The sequence below is a fragment of the Ornithodoros turicata genome, chromosome 7 (assembly GCF_037126465.1).
Source record: "Ornithodoros turicata isolate Travis chromosome 7, ASM3712646v1, whole genome shotgun sequence".
Classification (NCBI taxonomy): Eukaryota; Metazoa; Arthropoda; class Arachnida; order Ixodida; family Argasidae; genus Ornithodoros; species Ornithodoros turicata.
This window is the reverse complement of record NC_088207.1, coordinates 57,418,190-57,442,807: the sequence shown is the minus strand read 5'-3', so window position 1 is coordinate 57,442,807 and position 24,618 is coordinate 57,418,190. Positions and strand designations below refer to the sequence as shown.

Here is a 24,618-nt window from a genome sequence, read left to right as displayed (position 1 = left end):
CAATCATTGCGATACGTTTTTGCTATCCCTCAGTTGTGCTTCAGTGAATGTTATTTGTGGAATTCGTACATTCTCGTTTTTCCTGGCACGACCTTTTCCGGCGCGATTGAATTGGAATGAGGTACAAATTGAGCGTAGTAGAGTTGTATTGATATGAGTTTAGAGTGCTACGAAGTTGTCTTGGTACGAGCCGCCATAAAGAATGCACAGGCCACCTCCTGCCGATCAGTTCGGATCTAGGAAAAACTGTCCCAGAAAAAAAAAAAAAAAAAAAAAAAGTATCCTCGAAGAAACATGCAATGGTTGAAAGCAATCTCCCGGACGAAATGAACAGTTATTGCACGTAACGATATCGCAAGAACGCTAAATTATATCATTATTTTATACTCGGTATCATTAGGCGATATTTTGGAGACTATGCAGCTCAACTCGTATAGGTCGTATACTTATCGGATGCTGACCGCTCCCTAGACGTTTCCCTGCCTTCTTTTGTAGTTTTTACCAACACTGCGCGCTTCAAAGGTTACGAAAGAATATCACGTCGTCTGCGACTGCATTACGACTCTGACGCCCCTCACTGGCCTTATCTGCAAATTTCCCGGTCCTTACTTCCCGACGGCTGCGAACAATGTCAACACCCTTGCTCGATCAAGCAGGAAGCGCAGGCCCCATTTCTAATACATTGGTCAGAGCAGTGTAAATTTCTGCCTAATTTCCTGCTCCCCATTGAACCTTCCGCACCGTCAAAAATATGTAAGGGAAGAACGTAATTTCCGTGCGGCTCTGCGAAAACCATCTGTTCACGTCTGTGAATCGGTTGCGGTTATAATTATAACTTTTTTTCTTTTCTTTTTTTTTCTTTTGTGGCCATACCTGGAAGTACTTCTGCGTATGAAACGGCAATAGATCTACCTTGGCAACGACAGAAAATACTGCCACTTGCAGTGGTGCAGTAGAGTAATAACATTAAACAATAAATGATACACATCGACATGATGATCGAAATGATACATAATGACACATATCAGTTACAATGGAGGTTTTCGTAAGTGAGGCCCTCACATATGAATCAAGCATGATCTGACGTTAAAAGGTTACACAATATATACTGAAATCTACGTTACGAACGTACGTCTGCAGCTTTTGAGATTTGCAAATGGCAGACTGCTGAACATACGCCAGCAATGCAGTGAAAAGGTCCGGACGAAAGCCAAGAAAAAAGTGAAAAAGTTAACGTTTGAGAAGAAAATCGTATATACTGATGGTACACGAAAAGCATCTCACATACAAAACAACGTATAATGCTGTGTTGCGATTTTTCAGCTTTTGCATCAGGAAAGGATGAACTTTTTCAAGAGAAAATATTTAAAAGCACGTCCAACAGCACCTCTTAAAGTGATGCGAGAAGAAGAAAAAGAAACGCCGTCTGCTCCTGGGCTTCCGAACATCTTCCAATATGGTGCACCGTACATTTGGCACGCTAGAATGGATGCTGCAACTAGCTCAAAGCATTAAAGCAACGATCATCCTTTTGTGACAACATAATCTCCGAGCATCCACACGAAGCTCAATTTGTAACGACAGGACGCTGAGTGCCAAATCCATGCGCGTTGTTGAAGTCCCTCTGCAGAGGTCTTCATCGCTAGTCTGGCCCCGGTAAAACAGGCTGTAAAAAGCAACTGTCAAAACCCGCGGATTGCAATGCGCTATCGAAATGTCGCGTGCATTTGTCAACGATCGATCCTTCTTGGAAGAAATACTTAAATACAGGGCTTACATCTTTTTCAAGATCGATGCAGACTGTGTTGGCAGATATTCGCTGCCGGATATTTGTCCCTTTTTTTGCCGACCAGCTATCCGAGGCTACTTTGCTGGCACGGTATCGTTGACGATTGTCCAATGCACTCGCTGGTAGCATACGATCCACATCGTCACATAGCCTGGCATCATTTCCATATGACGAACCGTAAGTTACAGCACCTGCTTGCTTGCTGAAGATGGCACTACTTACAACAATAGGTACACTGTGCGTACTGCAGCATGTGCGACATCGCTCGACGGTAGACTAGGGTCCCCTGGTGGCCATCGAACGAGGTATTGTGTGGCATGGAGGTGCGCTTGGCAATGTGCGTTGCCGGAACGCTTTGCGAGTTTGTAATTTCGTCTGTTACTTCTGTTACATAGGTTACGGAAATGTTGGTAACAAGTAAATAACGTTTTATGTCAATTATTTTTGTGCGCCTTAGATATCCGAGACCATGCATTTGATGGACATGCAAGGACAGCAAGGCAGCAGCGACACTTGACCTTTTCGTATGGTGATGAGGTAGTGATGCAGTCAATGCAGTGGCTTACCCGGAATTTCGTCTCTGGCACGTGTCGGGCTCCGCAAGGGGGGTGGGGGTGAAGTTATACTACTCCGATGTATTTTTATGCACTTTGAAGAAATATTGCGTAATCTCACAAAAGTTGGGGGGGAGTCTACAGGTTTTGGGGGGCGTAGGGAGGGGGTCTGGATAAATCCCTGATAGTATGGGTTTGGGCGTACCGAGGGGGGGGGGGGGAGTTGTATGAACCTCTGAACACCTGCACATTTCGCAGCGTCCACAGGAAAAGAGCTGGGGGGTTGTAATATTTCAGGAGTGGTTCTATGGGAGAGGAGAATTTCCCCTAATTTCCCTCTCCCCAATGCACTACCAAAGGCAAGATTTGGGAGGGGGGGGGGAGGAACTCCCAGAACCCCTCTTGTTATGCCAGTGGTTCAGGAAGTCAATAACGAATCCGTAAGTGCCTGAAGCTGCATCACGCGACAATATTTTCTATATAGAAACCTTATTTCTTCTCCGTATTATTTACTTCGCAATGAAAAACAGGTACCGTAAATGAGCCTTCCTTTTCAAAGCAAAATTTCAACAGCTAATGTGATAAAAATTGTTTGTTGTTCAGTTACTATAAACATATGTTTTTGCAATCAAAGAACGAATTTACTCGAAATTTCCAAATATTTCGATTTTCACGCAACTAAATTTAAAGAAAATATTTTTAGCCACACTCGTGCTGCCTATCTTTACAATTGATATGATCAAATGTTGCGATTAACTTGTCAAAACATCGTGTCCTGGCTGAAGAAAAACAAAAAAGAACAATGTCCTGGCTAAAGTAAAAAAAAAAAACATACCACAGTAGACCAGTCTGAGATGGCTCGTTCATCCTCCTTAATATAACCACACACAGGACGTACCGAAGCTGGTTGTAACTCAGTTTATTTTCTGCCATTACGAAAGTTCGGAAACTAATCATATTTACTTACACCTGCTGAAAATGGCGCGATAACAAGCAGTTTAGAGTTTTAGCACAAACGTTACTTCTAACAGGTAGCATAATATGTACAGCAACGGATCCATTTACGGAAACTCGTATGTAGCAGGACGACGTTTGGGAGCTTGCAGCTTGACCACAGTTATTCACCAAGACTCTAAAGAAATTTACCAATACCTCCGTAGTGTGTACTGAAACTTTTCTGGCCAACCACGAACACGTCTAATTTTACGTTATACTTAGTAGCGTACAAGAGACGTTATCCTTGCGTTATCGTTACCGTGCCGACTCGCATCCACAAACCGGATCGGAGCAGGTCACAAAGGATACAGGCTTCGGTCATTGCTGTTAACTGATCACTCCTTCAAAGACTGCTTACGTGCATTCTGCATTATTCGCCGATATAACTGGCTCTATGACATTGCCTACACTTGCACGTGTACAGCAATATCAGGGGTGTAAGTGCTAGGTTTAATCACTTTTACTCATAAAAGTAAGCGAATGCCTTAGTAAACAACTTTTTGCAAAAGTGTATAGATAGATTTCAAAGCAGTTTGTAAAACATTCAAGATGTGAGCATGATACAACTAGCCTGATGTTGTCATTTGGAAATTAGTAGCCTGGCAACAGTGGCGGTGAACATTAGCCGCGACAAAAGTAATTGTGTCACAGTCATTCAGGAGCGCATAGGGACCCTCTTTTTTTTGTGTGTGTGTATGTGTGTGTGGGGGGGGGGGGGGAGCAGCTTCTTTGTCGAAGCGCATAGCTATGGATGGGAGAGGGGAAAAACTATTGTAAAAACGAATGTTTTGGGGAGGCGATCCCCCCCGCCAACACCCGGGTCCGCCTCAATACCCATTTGAGACCCCCTTTCAGTCCACTGTAACGCTGGTTACTTAACCTTTCAATTTGATCACAGTTACCGGCTGTCCCGGAGCCTTTTAAAAATACGATTTGCCTGAAGAGTTGTCCCGACATTGTCCAAAGACATACTTTCTCTAGTCACCTTACAACCCTGAACAACATGTACAGAGATACAATATGCAAGACACATAAGTGCTGCACTGTCACAAGCACATCGATAAGGCATACACATTAGAAAGACAAATGTACTACAACCTTTTATAAGTATGTTATCCCACATTTTTTTTTAGAGTAAAATTTCTTTTTAAGGCACACCCTAATTTTCTCGGCCTCATGTTTCATCCAAACGCTGAGTGCGACATCTTCTTGTTGCCGCTTCGGGCACTATAACCAAGCTTACGATCCGACAGAATTGGTTTTCTGCTAGGACAGTGGTTCTCAACGGGCAGCACCATGAAATAAGCATCACTCTCACGTTGCACATTTCTACCTGTAAGTGCATGTGTCTCCGTGTGTAAAGTCCCTTGAAGTCCAACAGCACAAGTTGAAAACCACTGCTCCAGGATGTGCTCACAATTACTATTCACATAATTTTAACGCACATTCTATATGTGGTTCACACGTGTGATGGCACTATTCAGGCTCGGCGAGTCAGTTATTTGATTTACGTGCGCTCAAAATGTGGATGTTGACGCACTTTATTTTCCTTTTATTTTCTTATTTTTCTTCGTGAAAGCAGTCATTACGGCGTGGTCCTGTAGGATTGTTCATTTTTGTGTACTGGGAAAGACTTGAGGGCCAAAAATGGAAGACCCAGCAGTTGCACTTTGTGACTTGAGTAATCGGCCCGTACAATTTGCATCTTACATCAGGGACAGTGTAAACAGCTCGCGGAAAAGCAGCAAAATATCGCTGAAAAATTGCAGCACCAATTCACGTAGAAATTTCTTTTATCGACACGAGCTGCTACGTTACATGTTTTTCGCACATTCATATTCCAAAAATAAATAAATAAACCCAACGTGTGATAGAGAGAGTTATAGTAGCCCCCGTCGAGGCACACTCTGCTTATCTGAAATAGGCATCTAGTAGTCTCAGTAGTATTCGGACAGCAATAACTGTACGAGGCCACAATGAAACAATCTCGAGCAGACCAAGTCGCAATTGGCGTACACGATGTGTAAGCAGCGTTAATGAAGATTTCAACTAGACTAACATTCAGACGACAGCAGATGTGGTGACGAGGAATTTCGATGTGGCAAAACATACGGGTTTCGGCTTCAAAAGCTCAGGGTAATACACTTTCTTCTGGTTTCAGAGTATTACCTTCTAAGCATCACATGAGGCCAGATAGTTGCTTCATGCAGAATATCATGGTGCAGCACCAAAGTCAGATAAGCACAGATAAGCACATGTGTACATGTTCACGTGCATACAGATAGAGAACTCACACACAAGTGCATAATGCAGCACAAAATGAAATTGCAGAGTTTACAGGTCTCTTCACTCTGATAGCACTTGCTGCACTAGTACAAGGAGTGCGTCACTTCGATATTTATTTTTCCTGCACTGCAAATGCCCCTTGCACTTCCAGTCCATTTTGTAAAAGTGTGCAGATAGTTCTGGACACGCCCAGGACTGATCTGCACTTGCTGGATAGGAAGTGCTGCAGGAGTGCAACTACGTCTAGCCGACAGTAACACGTGTCTGCAGCGTCGTTGCACACAGATGTTGAAGCTGCAGTAAGTGTAGCCAAATTAATGAGACCTTACGTGCACAGTATTAGCGACAATCACAATCTTTGGATAGCACAACTTTTTTTTAAAGGCTAACACCAGAATTTAATTTTAATCGAGATCCAACAGTGACATCTTTGGAGCATCGCACAACGATATATATATATGTGCGTGCCATTAATATTCACGCGTAACATTGTACCATGTCACAATATTGCTTGTTCACTAAAATAAGTTCAACGAGCAATGTTACACAACTTCTATCTGAAACAAATATACGTTGATTCATTGTCACAGTTGGTATTTCTCCGTTAACAGCTGCCAGAGAAAAAAGAAGAATCAATCAACGAAATTTCCTACAACATAATTTGCGCATGAAAATAGAGAACAGGGAAGAATGTTTAAGTGGGCAGAGACAGAACACACGAAAGATCGAACAGCCATGATTCATAAGGTAACAAAAATTTGTAAATGGAACATGTACAAAGGTACTACAACAACAATCAATTTTTTTTCTTCAAGTTAGACACTATAGGAACGTAAGTCGTCTAAAGGTCACCTACAAATGACTACCTGCAGATCGACAAATATAATATCCTGTTCACCTCATAGTCATTTAAAATCAGCCGCTTTGCATCCCCGATTTTGTTCAAGAAGCAGACATCGCAACACGAACGACATGTTTATGAGTCACTGCACCTACTGTATAACATGCTACTATTCTGTAAAAAAACAAAAAAAAAGAAGAAGGAAGCAATATACGGTGGTGTCCGACACCATAAATATATTTTTTGTGACGATGTTCCCTAGACGGTCAAGCATTCGTAAGACAATCGAAAGGATAGCGTTAACGTTAGAACGTGGTCTCACGGTGACCCGCTCGTTAGTCCTGGGTGGAATGTGCTTCGCTAGTTTCTCCAAAAATATGTTCAATCTCGTGTCATGAGCCACAAATTTCGATAATAGTCCTAGAACACAAAACAGGCATACTGTTGCGGGTAAAAAATGCGAAAGGAGAATGCAACAGCCTAACGTTGTACACCTATATACTTAATGAAAGAGAGCACAAAATGTGGTGGATGTCCTAAATGCCAGTCACTATATTTTCTTTCTTTTTTTTTCTCTAGCACTTCGAACATTTCGAAGCGTGACTTCGTTAAGTGACCTGCAGTTATCAGGGTTGCCACTGTTGTTGCTTGGCATGGCTGGTACTTGGTGCAGAATGCGACGTCGAACCGCACACAAGTGGTAAAGTACCGTGGACTCAGTAGGTGGCGCAGTCAGGCAAAGGTGAAGAACACAAAATGGTTTTGTGACGTGCACTCGTGTAAAAAAATTGCGTATAGTCTACTTGCACGTCATTATATTACAGTCCGTTGAAAGGCTGGAAAAATGAACTATAAAGTAGTAATGTATGACTACACATTCAACCTTTCCCTTTCCTCCATGCCATCCTGAGCAGTAGTCTTTTTTTTTTCTCCAGCTCGAGAAGGAGGCAACCCTGAAAGCCGTGGCTCAGCACGAAAAAAATTGCGGCAACTTGCAGCCGCAATATTCTATGCATCGGGCAAAGTCTTTTTCCGCTGCAACACAGCTAGAGAGATATGTAGCGCAATGAGCTTTCCTATTTAGCGAGGCATTTTGCGGTATACGTTATCTGGAAGCCATGGCACTGAAAGACTTTTGGAATACCTTGGAGTGACCAAACAAAAACTGTTACAAAAATAGATGCATGTACCCTATCCAAATCACATGGTGTATGTTGCTTGGCTGTGAACTACGAAATGATGGGATGATTTCATGAGTGCAGCCCGGCTGCTGAGATCGTGCCCACGCTAGACGTCCTTGGGTTTTTCGGAGGCTACTACGACCAGCAGCTTTTGTAGGAACAGCGTTGTTTTATCTGCAAGCAAATATGGAATTAGCCCAGTTCATGAAGCACAGAGTGTCGAGAGACAGAATGTACATTTGCTTCTAGATTTTCTTCATATTTTACGTACTTTGCACTGGTTGACTATCGAAAAAAAAGATGTGCCTTCTGCAATTTTTGGGTGATTAAGTCCTTGAGTGGCAACATTATCCCATAAAATGGCTACGCCAAGTCTTCAAGTAACTCAGGGAAAAGGCGCTGATGCCAGGAATCGAACCTTTACTGGCATCAGTAACATTTTCCCCCGAGTTACTTGAATTCGTTAATTTCTGGGCATTGGAGGCTTACTTGTTTGTGTCGTCCATATATGTGGCCTGCCTCAGCTAATTCTCGTTGTTTACGTCGTTTAGCCAAATCTAATTTCTAAGCTAAATCTATTTCTGTGGGAAATACCTCTCGACTGCTACTGCTTTCTGCATTACTCTTGTAAAAGGAAGATTTATTTGACGCAATAAACTCTTCCTGCTACTTTAGGCATAGTACTTACCGAAAACGTTTTGTATCCATACTGGCTTTTTCTCCCAGTAAACAAAGATGAAATATACGGGTGCTCCAGTGGCAATTATTAATGCTCCAAACCCTGCAACAGATGGTTCTTGATATTAGATGCTCTGTCAGCTTTCAAGAAATGACAGATTTTGAATGATACTCAATTATTCTATGCATTTAATGCAGGGTCACTCGTGAATGACACCTGGCACCTCGCAAATAATGTCATGAAGCGAGGTTATGTGTTATGACGTGAAGCACATAACCATGGGGTGGGCTATGATGCAACTGGCAGTGCATTGGTCCATGACATGATATGCTATAAACCTATAATGCACTATGTTGGGTGACAGTGCGATGGGCAATTACGTTGATTCTACGTGGCGCAACAGTGTGATGCAATGAGTTATGATGTTTCTGTTGTGATGTCACGTGATGCACTATGATTGACCGTGATGTCACACGATGCGTTACAACAGGGCGAGATACAATGGAAGGGGCTATGCTCATAAGGAACTGAGTGATACACGGTCCTATAAAGGGAGGGCATTATGATTTGCAAAATGCGCAAATGAAGTGCAGATTTATGGTGCGATCAACATTCAGAAGATAAAGGTGGTACCTGTTCCGACAGGTTCTGCTATCATGGGCACAATGGTGATGAAGACAGTTGCTATTAGATAGATCACAGGCCATATCAGGTTCACCTGCAAGCACAATTCAGGAGCTTAACGAGACTCCAAGTTACTGTGGATCATCGTGGGAAACATACCTTTATGGGCCTCTTGAGGTCAGGTGCCTTCCAGCGGAAATAAGGTAACGTAGCCACAGCCAATCCAATAGCCAGCCATGTGGCAAATCCAACATAGGTGATGAGGGCATTGATGTCACTGCTACAGAGGTACACCAAAGACAGCAGGCACTGGAAGAATGCAAATGCACATGCATCAGTAAAACGTGTTCCGCAAACGAATTCATCATGAGACGAGTGTCTGTTGCCGAGCCCGCCTATAACGATATTGACGGGAACACGAAATCCTATCGTTATATCAGAGCATCGCTATACACGAACATTCGCGAAATCGCCGGTCGGGAACGTGTACGAAGTAGAACCCAACCCAACCCAACCCAACCCAACCCAACCCAACCCAACCCAACCCAACCTAACCTAACCCAACCTAACCTAACCTGGCGGAGAGCGCCACTGAGCATGCACGTTTGTTGAGAGCATGAAAGCCTTTTTTTTATCTGGCTTTAGATTGACGCGGCGTTATCTAAAAACCTTTACCGAGGGCAACATAGCCGCCGATACCGATACCACGTGGGGCTCCCCACCTCTTGAGTTCGACGACCTCGTCCACGTTATCTAGAGCTGTATAGTCATCATTGTTCTCACTATCGGAACTGCGTTGTCGTTCGTCGACACGTGCTTGAGTGACAAGGGCAATATCTGCCAACTCACATTTTGGAAGGCACGGTACTCCGCACCGATGTTTTGCATCGTTACAAAGTCCGCCCAGCACGTGCAACTTGCAAGTCGAGCAATGTCCATGCCATTCCTCATAGGCGCCGACTGCGGGGGCCCTTGCCCCCCCCCCCCCCCCCGGAACAAGAACTAGGGGGGGCGCCGCCCCCCCCGGGAAGTCAGAGACTGACACCAACTTTTGGGGCTCGGAGCGCCCGGGTCAAAAGAGCGAAGAGGCACCAACCCCAAAAATGCATCTTGCAATTTGTAAAATATGTATCCGCCCACCATACTCATTATCACAGTAGAAGGTGAGGCGAAGAACAGAGAGGATGACACAACACATTGCCTGAATTTCGCCCAAAGCAATTAGATCAATGAAACGAAAGCAGTCGAAAAGGTACCTGCAGCTGCCAGTGAGGTGCAACGGTAGAATCTTCGGAACGCATATCCGTTGGGAGTTGGTTCAACTCCCGCTGGTCCATTTCATTGACCATATTCATAATATTGCGCGCATTTCGGGTCAAACACCGAGGATTCAATGCATTTTGTTCCTTTTGCACTCAGTTTTCAAAGGCGTAATACCTTCAGTTGTGCACATGTTCACTGTTTACGTTCTCTCTGTTTTTCTTTTTTTCTGTTCTTCCTTCCTCTTATTTCTATACCAGTTCTGCATACATCATAAGATCCCGCCAGAGTTAGTTTTGTGTTCTTCATTTTTCTTTTCTTTCCTTCTTTTTCGTTTTCTTTTCCTTTTTTGTCTTCCCCCTTTCACTTTTTTTTTTAATAACACGCCGACATCCATCTGGCTTACCCTTTCTTTTTTTTTTCTTAATAAACATATCCCCCACCCCTGCCAGAGTACTTATTTCGCGGTGCGCCCTTGCCCCCCCTGGGAAAATGAAAACTCTCAGCCTCTGCCATTCCTTATCAAAACGTGTCACACACCAAGTTCGAAAAAAAAAGTGAGGGCGAGAGAACGATGTGGACTCAGTCCTCGAGAGGGAGCAACCTCCTCCAATTTTCGCGAGCGCCTTCGAAGTCGCACGGTCTGCAACGCGCGCATCTAATCCGCTGTCAGTTATGCGCGGCTAAACGCAGAGGCAAAGGCTCTTCAAAGCGCCTCCTTCATTTGTTTTCAATTAAAACGAATTGAATCTTGCTTCTCGATTTTCGCGCGTTTTACCGGCCCCCGGAAGAATTATAATCGCTCTACGCAAGCAAACGCTATCACGAAGATCGCTACATCAAACTCTCGTTTACATGCACTTTATTGCGTGAGGGAACCAGCAATTTGATCGTAATATTGGAGTTATCGTTATATCGAAGATCGTAATAAGCGGGCTCGGTACGTTATTGCAGAAACATTTACAGAAACCGGCTTCTGACGATGTATGCAGAAGCAGAAAGGTCAATCGTTTAGCAGTGCAGACACCATGGGCAACTTTAGTGCCGGCGTGGGGGCAAGGGGGGGGGCAATAGCCCCCCCCCCCGCCTTGAACGTCCCTAAAAGACTCCTTTCCGGCAAGAAGCTGCCGCCTTAGGACGGCAGAAGAGAGAAAGAACATCAAGAATACAAGGGGGGTTCAGTTGTCCCCCATCCTCACGCCATTCAGCCATTCAACGGCCCCCCACGCAGCGAAGGCGAAGCAAAAGCGAACTTGCGAAGCTACGAAATGGCGAGGAACGCGCCTGACTGACGCTTTGCCATTCGTGCTTGTTCTCCACGTGCTACGCGGACGCGGCGACAGCATATTCGCAATCTATGGCGTTCTCTGTAAAGCTGTTGTGTCGCCCTGTGCGCATGCGCGTAGCGAGCCTTTTCTTACGGCTGACAACTCTTACCTAGAGATTGACCCGGGTCGGGTCGGGCCAGTGGACTGCGTGCCCGGTACGGGCCACACATACCTGTTCGATTCCGGGATTGTTCTATGCATTGTAAATATTCTTTATTCCGAAAACAAGAGGCACGCCGGCAGCACAATAAATAAAACAGTTTCGGAACTGTTAAAAAGCACGTTTCGGGACCAATCATTAGGAATGAAAAAGCCTGACAATCAGCCGTTCGTTATTCATTAAAGAGAAGGACGTAGCAATCCGGAGCGTAACAATGTTTTAACTGTTTTTGTCTACTGTGGTGCTGGTGTGCCTCTTGGTTTCGGAATAATTAATGTTCACCCTCAGCGTTTGGACCGTTTTCAGCACTGTGATATTCCCTGGATATTCGGGGATGGTGTTTTCGGCAACTTCTAGCGGGACGGACTCGGACTGGACCGGGCCGAAACTGAGCGAGTTAGGTAAACGGGGAGCAGTTCCTAATGAAGGCGGCGGCCGCGGTTAGGAGCCGCGGGGGGCTTGTGTATCTTCTAAAGATGACGCGTAAATCGCTCGCAGCTTCTCCGAGAGAAGTAAGACCTCTCGGTCTCTACCGTATTGTGGCCTACTCTTCCCATCAGTGGGTGGAGCTGTCCCCTTATTCGTGTCGTCCGAGCCAGTCTTCGCCCCAGACTCAGGGTAATGTCAAAGTCACAGCTTATACCAGCTCACTTGCATTCTCTCCAGAAGTTCATTAAAAAAAAAGCGTTGTTTGTTGCCTGAACAAAGTGTACATTGTGACACTTTTTGTGCCTTGTAACAATGGGAATAGCGTAGTTCACGTAACGTATGCCGCGCCAAAAAATAAATAAATAAATAAAAATGTTTAGCACAACAATTCTCATTTCATTCGTTCTGCACATGAAAACTTTGCGAATCCTCGAATGATAAATTCGACTTACCATTGCAAGCACCGCTGGCGATGGAGTAAGTCTGTTCACTTGAATCATACAAAGAAGCCTTGGCATTTGGCCTTGCTCTGCTCCAGCGTAGAATAACCTGTTATTACGAGTGCATTTAATGAATGCCATTCAGGTCGGTGCGTATAATACGAAAGACACACGCCGACACACTCCCGAATTCAAACCGAGGCAGTCATTGACACGCCCGGCATGAATGACATTGTTTCAACATGCAACTAGGCTGTTCTTCTACTTGGTATTTAAATTATTCACTATATGAGCATATGCTTCACTTATAACATTTGTTTTTAAGCGGCCCGTCATCGTAAGCTGTCAGTCCCGACGTCCTGGATATAACCTGCTCAGCACCCCAGGGGAGCCCTGAAGGTTGTCTGGGTGTCTGCGCAACCTAACAAACGTCGTCTTCTAAATGTGATGGCATTTCTTTAGCGCACTTTTGAGGCCTCGGTGTATAGTCGCATCGCGTCACGCTGGTAGGGGACGGAGAGGAAGCCTCCTCACCCTCGAGATGCACACTCTCACCCTCGTTTTATTTATTTATCGCGATGCCTCGGCTGAGGAGAAACATTTCGGTGGACGCTTTGCCTCAGTAGGGAGATTTAGAAGATTAGAAGGTCTCCACAATAACCGTTCCGAAAACATAAGCCAAGCACCTGATTCCTCTGAAGTGGCAGCAATGCTATAACATTTTTGTACGCGTTTGGCAGTGCACCAAAGCGTATACAGAGAATTTTTTTATATCTTCACATCGGTACAAGGCAGCAATGTAAGAAAATATTAAACGAAAAAGTATATTTTATTTGTTTATACACATGCACTGCGAAGCAGACGACAATGCGCCTTCAGACTTCCGGGGCATCGCGGGCGGGGAGTTTCGGTTTCAGTATCGCTCTTCTTCAGAAACGAACATCCAGGAGACGACAGAGAACCATACAACCCGTATTCTTATTACGCCTTATGTCGTCTCTTCAATGTTCGTATGGCGGGCTATAATGTTCGTCAACCTTTCCCTTTCCTTTTTTCTTACTTTGCATTAAACATATTCCCCCCTTTCGTCAACACTTCTACTACTTCTACTCATTGTTGACAACCGAGAAGCATTTCCGTACCTTGAAGAGGTGAAAAGGATGCCGTTGACTCCACCGAAGGTGGACAGGGCGACGAATACTGGAACGATCCATGCCATGTAACCGTACAGCTTTTCCGCAAATGTCTGCAAAAGCGGCAAAAGGCCCCATCAGGTATCTGAGAAACTTTCACATCTTATCGTTCACATGTTCATGTCCAATACCGCTAACGTGTTTTCGGCCGTTCCCAGGATTGCAACAACGGACATGACATAACAGACGCAACAATAGACGTAAGACAGTATTAGAAATACAGACCCCAAAGGACCAATTATGTCTCATCGAAACAAATTCCCAATTAAGCAGCGCTGTCGATTTCCCGCTTCCGGGAGTCCATCTTGCAAAGAACTATTTGGAAGATTGTTGGACCCAAACAAGTCTATTGTTTATATCCGTAATGCGCGTGAGGCGTGTCTGCTTTATTCTTGACCAGCGATGCGTGCGGTGCTACTTCATGTACCTTTACTAAGATGGAAACATTGACTTGTTGGCTACCAGGGGTGCTTGAGTCCAGGATCTAACAAGACGAGGACGAAAAGAAACAATCGAACACCACTTTGCTCGAAGTGGTGGGTGGAAGGATAGAGGTAGATGAAAGGGTATATGCTCCAGGAGGATTCATTAGAGAGGTTAATACTTCAAAAAGAAGAGGAAAAAAGGCAGTGCTTTTGGCTTTAAACTATAGTGTCATTTTATTCCCCGTTGACCGTGTCATTTTATTCCCCGTTGACCACTGACAAATCCCACACTAATAGTTGCGCAGTTTGACTGCAATACATGACAAGAGCAGACGCCGGATGTTGAGAGTACGCCGGAATTCCCTCTCTGGAAAAAGGCGAAAACGTCATTCCCTATACCACCAATCAGAGCACGGCCTTGAGAAATGGGATGCACGCAGAAATAGGCGGCGCGTGCGTCTGAACCAACACCACCTGGAGACAAAGCCTGGTCGCTTGAGCGACGTGACGTAACAATTAAGCCAATCACGACGTTGCTTTCAGCAGCCGTAGCTATGGAAACGAGCCACCATCAGGCGCATGGGCAGACACTGGTAGCCACACAGAACACGTGTTTCGAAATCGTCTGTGGCGATTGGCTGACATCTTGGCTGGCTGCTGCCATTGGCGGATTTTATATATCTACGTGCCAAGGAGTGAGATGAGGCATTAAGCGGGCCTTCTGTATCTAGGTGGCGTTGCTCTGGTGGACGACCCCTTTCTCATCTGAGCGCCGCCCTCTCACTCCTCCTGCTAGCGAGTGACGTCACGCTGATGTCGCTGTCGCTGGAGCCTCCGCAGCTGCGGAAGCAGCGCCGATCTTTAAAAATGTGTTCCATATCTAAACATTTTTCTAAAGAAGAAATTAACCAAGTCGATTGTCGGCCGGACAATGCTATCTGTCTCATAGATGGGTTTATCTTTTGTGCGCAGCAGTGATGGCCACTAACTACTTCTACAGTAGTTTAACTATAACTACTAACTACTTTGTGATTGAGTAGTTTAACTAGTAGTTCAACTACTTTTCAGGGGAGTAGTTAAAACTACTTTTTTAACTACTGCAATGTAGTTTAACTACATCTATAACTACTTAACGTTGTCCACCAACACCAATCCCTTGTAGTGTTCTTGGACACCTAAATATGAATCACAAGCAATAATAAACTTTGGCTGAAGCCATTGCTACGATCGTCAAATACAAAGCTTGAGGCGGGATTCTTTCTGTGCCTACGCGATAAACTAAGTTGCAGAATTATTTCACAGCAAATGAGGCTTCACTAGACAAGCATTCAAAGTGAAGATTTAGTACACATGCACGACACAATTGCTCTGCACCTCCGTTCTCATCAAACAAGTAGCTCAAGGTAAAAGTCGGAAGCACAGTCGTGCCGTAAAGCTTGCGGCACAATCGGAAGTAGTTGCCGCCTTCAGTAACCTAACTACCGTAGTTAACTACTTAAAATAGTAGTTTAACTAGTAGTTGCCACTACATTTCTGCAAGTAGTTGATAACTACTTTTTAACTACAATCAGGTAGTTTAACTAGTAGTTTAACTACATGTAGTTAACTACTGGCCATCACTGGTGCGCAGTGACCCTCCATGAATCCCAATTGGGCTATAGTTCCCGGTCTGATCGCTGCAAAAGGACTGACGACATACCACGGCCACTGCTTCGGCTCCAAGCACTTCTTGCACCGACAGAGTTGTGTGAAAGGCAACGATTGTGAGGGTGTACACGACCATCACCATGATGCAAGAGATGAAGATGGCTAACGGGAGGTTCCTATTGAGAGAGAGAGAGAAAAAAAAGAGTTCTTTGTAGAGCACAAGAGATGCTTCTTGTCAAGGTTCCAAATTTCTTATTAAATCGTCAACACACCTGTGGGGGTCCTTGAGCTCCTCAATTACAAAGTTGAGGTAGTTCCTGAAAGAGAGAGGGAGAATCACACATTACTAAAGAATCGTCCCTATCAGTCAGTCGATCATCAATCAGTCAAATAATCATTTCATCACATCCGTTTCTTTTTTTTTTCTTTTTTTCTTTTTGCAGCGCTGCGTTCAGTGCGAAGACAGTAAGGAAAAGCCTCGATGTTACGAATGCACTTGACACGATTAAGAAGAAGAAAAAAAAAGCGTTCTGTTACTGGCTTCGGGAACTGAGGCTTGTCAGATATGTCTACAAAGTACCACCAATAGGGTCAATGCAGTATTTCAATGTATCAAGTTAGCTTGAAGCACTATCCTGGTACTTGGCTCCGTCACCACTCCTATAGCCAAATACAGAAATACAGGGGTCGTGGTGATAGCGAGCCACGAGGCAAAATAATTGAAAACAAAAAAAAACAAAAAAAAACAGGGTGTCAGGACCACACAGTACCGAAAATACCGGTAGTGAAGCAAAACATGAGAGGACCTGCAGCACTGTCTCCCTCTGTACCGACTCTAGGCTGCAAATGGGACTTTCACCCAAGAGGTACACCTTCATTAAGAGGTACTCCTCAAAAGGGTTTTCTCCTCGCGAATCAAAGCCCAGGGGCTAAGGTAATTGTTAGAGGTACAGAACTGGAGTCTCACTACATGGGTATGCACTACATCGACGAACTCTACGTGTACACGTGTTTTTTTTTCTTTATTTTTTTATCCCGCTTTTCTTGGCGCCCGAGCATCTTTTCTCGTCAACTGAACGACACTTCCAGACACACAGGCTCAGAGAGTAGAGGAGCTCTAGTGAGTGACATATATACCGGCGGCGTTCCCACTCAGTCATGCATGCTCCACGATCTCCCAAGGGATCGTCTGTCTACCGCTTTGAGCCACGCCGGGTGATCTAAAAATGGGAACGACGTCATAGACTTCTCGCAACGGAATACCTTCGCCGGTGTCCCACTGTGCGTGACAATACGACCAAGGTAATCCAATGAGCCAGATCAAAGTGTGCATAGCGGCGAAAACGGCGTATGGACGAGTGCACCTGTCCTGGTAGGAATGGGATATCCCCGGAAGGTTCTCATAGCTAAAGAGCACGGGGATCGGTTTTTCCGTTCTTGCGACGCCAAAAACGTGCATGGTACGCATACCAGGCAGCAAGGCAATGGAAGATGTCTTCGTAACGGGGACCGTACACTGTTAAAACAGAACTTCACCACATAGCACGCTCCTAGCCAACCACCATTCCGAATGATATCATTCTGTGCATCGATTTGTTGAAAATGGGAGGAGGCGCCTATCTGGGACAGATTATCTTGTCCCAGATAGGCGCCTCCCCCCTGTTTTGAACAAATCATGACACAGAATGATATCATTCGGTATGATGGTTGGCTAGGAGCGTGCTATGTGGTGAAGTTCTGTTTTAACAGTGTATATAAGCTTACTCGTGTCTGGCGAGCGACATATAGGGAAGTAAGATGCACCACAGCGAAAGAGGAAACTTCTGGGTCCGCAAACATCTTGTAGAGTTCGTGGTAAAGGAGAGCATAGAATCTCTGGGATCTTTGCCGGTGTATAACGCGAGCGGGTACAAGGTAAAATGCGTCGCCAAGAGTTTCCCACGTGATCCAATGTATACTTTCCTTTTTAGTGGATCACCACGCGTGCTACACGCTCAGAACAGAACTTCACCGCATAGCACGTTGTCCGCTAACCATGGCACGAACGATAGGGTTACCGCTTCTGATTCGAAGAGCGAGGGGGCGTACGCCTTTTTGTAGCAATTTGGACATACGATAATTGCTACAAAAATACCCCCCTCTCTCCCTCTCTCTTTCTTTTCAAATAAGAAGCGATAACCCTATCATTCGTGGGGGTGCAGCGGTTGGTGCACAACGTGCTATGCGGTGAAGTTCCGTTCTGAGAATGTAGGCAGTTGCTGATCAGTGATTTATCCAGACCCCTCCCACACCCCCCTAACACCCCTCCAAATTCTGGAGGAGACCCCCCTAAAATCTCGTTAGAATGCTCAATATCGAGTGAAAAGCATGTAAATACACCCCCTTGCAGAACCCAACACCCCCCAAGGACGAAATTCTGGGTAAACCACTGCTGCTGATGTATCCCGCACTCTTAAAAATGAACTTCACCACATAGCACGCTCCTAGCCAACCATCACCCCGAATGACAACGTTCTCGCCCCTGATTTGTTGAAAATGGGAGGAGGAGCCTATTTTGTGCATTATGCACGGCACAAAATAGGCTCCTCCTCCCGTTTTCAACAAATCTAGGGCGAGAACGTTGTCATTCGGGATGATGGTTGGCTAGGAGCGTGCTATGTGGTGAAGTTCATTTTTAAGAGTGCGTGTGCGCGAAGGATGCCGACAAAGCCCCCGGAATATTTTCACACTATTTCATTACATGTGTGACCACCCCCCAGCCGTTGACGGCCATTTTGCTGTCCACACCCTCGAGTTCGTCAGCGACATGAGGGAGATCGGTGTTTCCCGGCGGTGCTGCATTATTATATGTACATTGTGACGGACAGAAGTCCGTCTCATTTCCGCAACTGCCGAAGCTACCTCTGAAAGCAAACGCCAAGAAGTTTGTCCTGTCTGCGTATAGAGAGACTTTTCCTCCTCTGGACGTCGATCCATCACCGCGTGCGCTGTGAACAATCATTTGCCACTAGGGTGCGGGACCATCAATAAGTAGTTTTCCGCAGTGTCATCCCCTGTAGTCAGTCGTGCAAGCGTCACCACTGTCGGTAGTCCCGTACTAGGGTTGCCACCAGGCCGGTATTATACCGGCACGGCCGGTTATTTGCTCGCTCTGCCGGTTGCCGGTAGGAAGGTGACACCGGCAGCCTTTTGCCGGTATTTGTGTCTCAAAACCTTCCATATGGGCTTTTACGAGCTTTTCGCTTCAACATTCCACTACAGCTTGAATAAATCTGGAGCACAGACGCAACTGCGCGCAGTCACCAGTTGTTTCCTTAGTTACTCATTATTATTATTATTACACACAGGAACACGTCTCATCGTATTGTCTTGAGCGCTGTCTCTCTTTCTCTCTCTTGTCTCCTGTGTGTACTCTTCCACCCCTCACCCACTTCCCTTTCCCGCGAGCGTTTCCTCCTTTCTCTCTATTCCACCTCCTCTCCCTCAGCCGGTATTTGTCACTACGAAAAGTGGCAACCCTATCCCGTACAGACCCTCCCTTCAGCATTAAATTCCGCGAGGTTTCAATAAAAGAGGCATGCTCCGGGCATGCTACGAGTGACGGAGGTTCGCGAGTTGGGATCATTACGTAACAATGCTAATGGTAGAAGAGAAAGCGTCTCTCAAAAAGTAAGTAGTAGAAGGAACTCTGGAAAGGCACGGAATGACTCACCATCCATTGTAGGCGAATAAACCCGAGTAGAAGGAGAGGGCGATTTTTGTCACATCAGATTCCGTGTTCTCGAAGTTGAAATACTCTGTGTGTCCTGCGAAAATGAATTGAATTTATCGGAGATTATTATTAACCGCAAGTTCCAACTACGAATACAACGTGTAAAGGAATAAGCTCAGTCACTTCCATTTCGCGAGAGGCTTATACTATAACACTTTTTTTGTTTTACTGTATACGGGCAGTATTATTTCTCTTAAAGTTCCCGCTATTTCTGTGAACATCGTCAATTGAAATGGTCGCACCCTCCTGATGACTTGGGGAGGAGATGACCATCAATTCGATTCGAATAATTGTCGCGTAATGCACTCTTTTCTATAGAAATTACGAGGATAGTGTAACAGAAACAATTACAGAAGGAAAACAACGGAAGAACGGTCTGGCCGTCTGGCTACCTCCTGATTAGAGTCATCACAAAGTGATTTTGCATATGAAGTGAAGTAGTTTGCAGCAAGGTAGTTCGAACAGCAAACGAGCGCAACCGCACGAACGAAATGGCTAGCGAAAAAAAAAAAAATAATTAAATAAATAAAAGAGGCTTTCGAAAGAAAAATTGAAGACATACAAAAAGAAGGAAACGAAGGAGGCAAGCACATCCGTCTCCTCACATCTTCAAAACTAGATCCTTGATTCGTGTATATAAAGTCGGCTGATGCAATGCAACTCCCACATTGCAGACTTTCCCAACCCGAGCTGTGTCGACACAACGTATCAAGTTCCACGACTCATCATTTCTCTTTCTTGCGCCGTTTATTGTGTACGCTTTCTCGCAGACGGAAATGTCTAGCCGATGTATAACGCTTACTGCGTGAAAACCTTCATCGTGTGGAACGCGAAATAGGCGCTATAGTGCAACGCACAGGGACGGCGTGCATGCGGGTTAAAATTTTCATCCGTGGATGGAACGTGGGCAGGTTGAGGCAAATAATGTACGCTATTACTCGAGACCGCGATGGAATTCGTGTATTAGAGCTCTTCCCGATTTTCTGAGCGTGAAAGGGCCCGCCGTTGTCGGCCTCACAGAGGTGGGCAGCGTTGGGGTATCCCGAAATGCCACCGTTTAGAATCCCATATGCTCAAAATCCCAAACGGCGCTAGCGTATAGCGTTGCGTGCGTGCCCAACTGTGGGTGGCCCTTCAACGGCGTGGTGAACTGTCAAAAAACACCTCACCAAACCTCACCAAACCTCACCAAAATACAGTGATGGCCAGTAGTTAACTACATGTAGTTAAACTACTAGTTAAACTATCTGATTGTAGTTAAAAAGTAGTTATCAACTACTTGCAGAAATGTAGTGTGCAACTACTAGTTAAACTACTATTTCGAGTAGTTAACTACAGTAGTTAGGTTACTGCGGGGAGCCAACTACTTCCGATTTTGCCGCAAGCTTTACGGCACAATTGTGCTTCCGACTTTTACCTTGAGCTACAGTATTGGTGTTGATGGACAACGTTAAGTAGTTATAGATGTAGTTAGAATACTTTGCAGTAGTTAAAGAAGTAGTTTTAACTACCTTCCTTGAAAAGTAGTTGAACTACTAGTTAAACTACTCCATCGCGAAGTAGTTAGTAGTTAGAGTTAAACTACTGTAGAAGTAGTTAGTGGCCATCACTGCCAAAATATAATAATTTTTGCTGCTCTGTTGTGACCTCCATGCTAAGCCTAAGGGTCGCCAAAAACCTGGTTTTTATTCGTGACAATGATTTCTACCGACGTCAAAATCACGCAATACTGCGAGGTTTGTCAGTAATATGTATTATTCAACACTATCTGGGATTTTAAACGGTGGATCCTTAACGGTGGAATATCGTGGCATCCCGGGCAACGTCACGACCGACGCCCCCGGGGGAATGTGCGTCCTGGGCCGACTTCTAAGGGAACTGTGCCATATTATCTGTGACATATATCTGAAAGCGTCTGTGGACAACCCAGAAAAAAAAAAAACCCAGACAGCACAGCCGGCACCGGGATTCGAACCCGGGTATCTCCCAGTCTCGACGTGACATGGTCAGTACGCTAACCACTGAGCCACGAGCCTAAATCTTCGTGAATCGAGTATAAAAAAGGGGAGGGGATGGGGATATGTTTAATGCTGAGAAAAAAAAAAAAAAAAAAAAAAAACGGAATCGAGTAACAGGGATATATTCGCAACCACTAAATTTCGCGAGCTCCTCGACCTCCTCCTCCTGTTTTCAAATTTTCCCGTGCCCTTAAAGTTCGCGAATTTTGAACTTTTTCCATTCGCGAAATTCGCGAAAATTAGAGGCTCGCGAAATAAAAGGGTTTCACAGTATACTATACGCCAGACTCTAATAAAGTTCCCTCTCGCGGGGAAGGAGAGAGGGAGGGAGAGATACTCACCATAGCAGAGTTGGACGGCGCCCGTGATGATGATGGTGACGAGAGCGAGTAGTTTGCCATACGTGAAGAAATCCTGGACACGAGTCGACCATTTTACGTCCCAGCAGTTGACAAAAGTCAGCAGGGCTGCAAGAAATGGAACGTCAAGCATGATACTTTGCACAATATATTATTCGTGAGGAGTGTGTGTTCGTGGACAACGACTGCACTCTTAAAAATGAACTTCACCACATAGCACGCTCCTAGCCAACCATCATCCCGAATGACAACGTTCTCGCCCCTGATTTGTGGAAAACGGGAGGAGGAGCCTATTTTGTGCCATTATGCATGGCACAAAATAGGCTCCTCCTCCCGTTTTCAACAAATCTAGGGCGAGAACGTTGTCATTCGGGTTGATGGTTGGCTAGGAGCGTGCTATGTGGTGAAGTTCATTTTTAAGAGCCCTATCACCACCACCACCATCATTTTTAAGAGTGTGGTGTGCCGCTTAATATAGACACACACACACACACAGCCAGTCGAGGGACATGACACGATAAACGATTAAGAAGTACCATCTCGAAATAATAACCGTCACTTGCGCATGTTGCGTTACAAACTTGCGTTTTTCTTCCTTAAACAGAAATATAACGGAGTGTATGCTGCTCGAACATCGCCATAGGAAAACAACCCGGACAGCTGTTTCCCCTCATTATGGCTCAGCATCAGCATGCAGAAAGGATCACGACCTACGTGACTTTGTATATATATACTGCCATCATCTCACACATCGTCCAGGTAGGTAGTTCCTGCTACCATAATGACTGCGATACATCTGTCAGCGCCATCGAGATAAACAAAGCCTTAGCGCTTACACGACGTGACGTAGTCGTTAAGAGTCCGCCAATCACGACCGCGCTTTGGCTGGCCGTATAGCTATGGAGACGCATGGGCTGCCGTATCTAGCCACACGTGGCTGTTATAGCTGAAGCAGACGACATCCCGATGATGGTGATGGTGGTGATGATGATGATAACGATGGCGGTGATGATGATGATGATAGAGAAAAAAATGGACACCCGAGTTTATACGCCTACGTGCTTATTTGTCCAGACGCTGCTGTGGCGACGTGCTGGCCATGTCACGTCGAGACTGGGAGGTACCCGGGTTCGAATCCCGGTGCCGGCTGTGCTATCTGGGGTTTTTCCTGGGTTTTCCTCAGACGCTTTCAGACATATGTCGGCACAGTTCCCTTAGAAGTCGGCCCAGGACGCACATTCCCCCAGGGTGTGAGTCGTGACGTTGCCCACATACGTGAGGCCGACAACGGCAAGCCCTATCACCACCACCACCACCGAAAAAAACGCATGTATACTACAACGCTTGCTAATAAGCTTCGGCTTCTTCCGAACGTAATAAAATACAGACTAACGTTCCCTATGATGCAGCATTTTCATTCTGATTTTATTGTCAAGATTCTCCGCAGCCTTTGGCCCACCTATCCGTCCTAGTCAGGACTTCGGCCCATATTCCAGCACGCATGCGCAGGGCATTTTCAACCTCAGCACAGTTTCAGAGTCTCAAACATTGAGAGAAAAGCCAATTCCCTCCGGCACAAATGTCGTCCCCCGCTGAAATATCATTGGACAGTTTCCAATCCGCGCAAAGAACCTAGCAGGTGAGTACGCGTACGTAAAAAAAAAAAGAAAAATGAAAAAAAAAAAAAAGACAGCACATCCTGAGTACGAAATAACTCAGGAAGGGTTCAGCCGGGCTGCCAATCAAACGGACGGTTTCTTTTAAATGTTTTTTTTTTTTTTTCGGTGCTCCGAAGGAGAAGCCAGCGCCCGGATGTTATACGCTGTCACTCTAAGGGATAGTTTCAGAAACAAGTTGGTGTGACGTCAGTTCATTTGCATAAGGAAAGAATCACCTTACGAACACGCAGGTGCACTGACCCGCGTGCGTCTCCTCAACTGTGTATGCTGCAGGATGTCTGGGTCGTCATGGAATAGTGAGAGCGGGTTATTAATTACGAGCCTTTCTCCGTCCGTCCGATTAATAATTCTTCATGCAGGTTATAGGCCGTGAATATATAGTGAAGATTAATTACGAATATGGCTATCTGCTGCGGGGGTGAATGTGCACGTGTTACGTCATAATGCAGAATTTAATTTTTTTTATTTATAAAATACTACAAACCCTGAAAGGGTCCAAGTAGGAGGGGCACAGAAAGTCCAAAATAATTTACAACAAGACACATATGTCACATCATGTAACTGCGTTTAAGCCTTTCACAAATACCGTGACAGAGCGGTGTGAGACCTGAGCAGATGACAGAGAATTCCATTCTTCCAATTCCATTTCCATTCTTCCAATTCCATTCTTCCAATTTGAATACGATTGCGCCATACTTTTTAAAATTAACTTATCAACAAATATAAGAATTTTTTTTAGAGTGCCACGTGACAGTGCGAGGAAAGGGAACTGGATGGCTTAGTTTTTGAACGGGACGTCCTGCAGTGATATTGTGAGGATCGTTCGACCTGGGCCGACTTCATATAGGGAAAACATTCGGACAGCACAATCGATAGCCGTGACGTTGCCCGCCAGTGCGTGGCCGATTGCGACAAGCACTTCCTTCATCACCATCATCATCACCATCACTGTGGGCCG

At 45.2% G+C, this 24,618-nt stretch overlaps 2 protein-coding genes across 4 annotated transcripts in view; both read right to left on the bottom strand.

The window, feature by feature from the left end:
• LOC135401709 (protein dispatched homolog 1-like) overlaps positions 1–2,058 on the bottom strand; it is a 52,688-nt gene extending 50,630 nt beyond the window's left edge. For all 3 annotated transcript variants that reach the window (XM_064634245.1, XM_064634244.1, XM_064634246.1), the window contains exon 1: positions 1,778–2,058. The gene's annotated coding sequence lies outside the window, so the exon portion shown is untranslated. The remainder of the gene's footprint in view (positions 1–1,777) is intronic.
• Positions 2,059–3,245: 1,187 nt separating this feature from the next.
• LOC135401708 (Y+L amino acid transporter 2-like) overlaps positions 3,246–24,618 on the bottom strand; it is a 69,009-nt gene continuing 47,636 nt past the window's right edge. Inside the window, exons 3-12 of the mRNA XM_064634243.1 lie at positions 21,964–22,089; positions 19,545–19,638; positions 16,105–16,149; positions 15,885–16,008; positions 13,710–13,813; positions 12,580–12,676; positions 9,110–9,259; positions 8,960–9,044; positions 8,336–8,428; positions 3,246–7,821 (exon numbers count right to left, since the gene is read on the bottom strand). Coding sequence (XP_064490313.1) covers positions 7,754–7,821; positions 8,336–8,428; positions 8,960–9,044; positions 9,110–9,259; positions 12,580–12,676; positions 13,710–13,813; positions 15,885–16,008; positions 16,105–16,149; positions 19,545–19,638; positions 21,964–22,089 — 986 coding nt within the window. The 3' untranslated portion in view covers positions 3,246–7,753. The remainder of the gene's footprint in view (positions 7,822–8,335; positions 8,429–8,959; positions 9,045–9,109; positions 9,260–12,579; positions 12,677–13,709; positions 13,814–15,884; positions 16,009–16,104; positions 16,150–19,544; positions 19,639–21,963; positions 22,090–24,618) is intronic.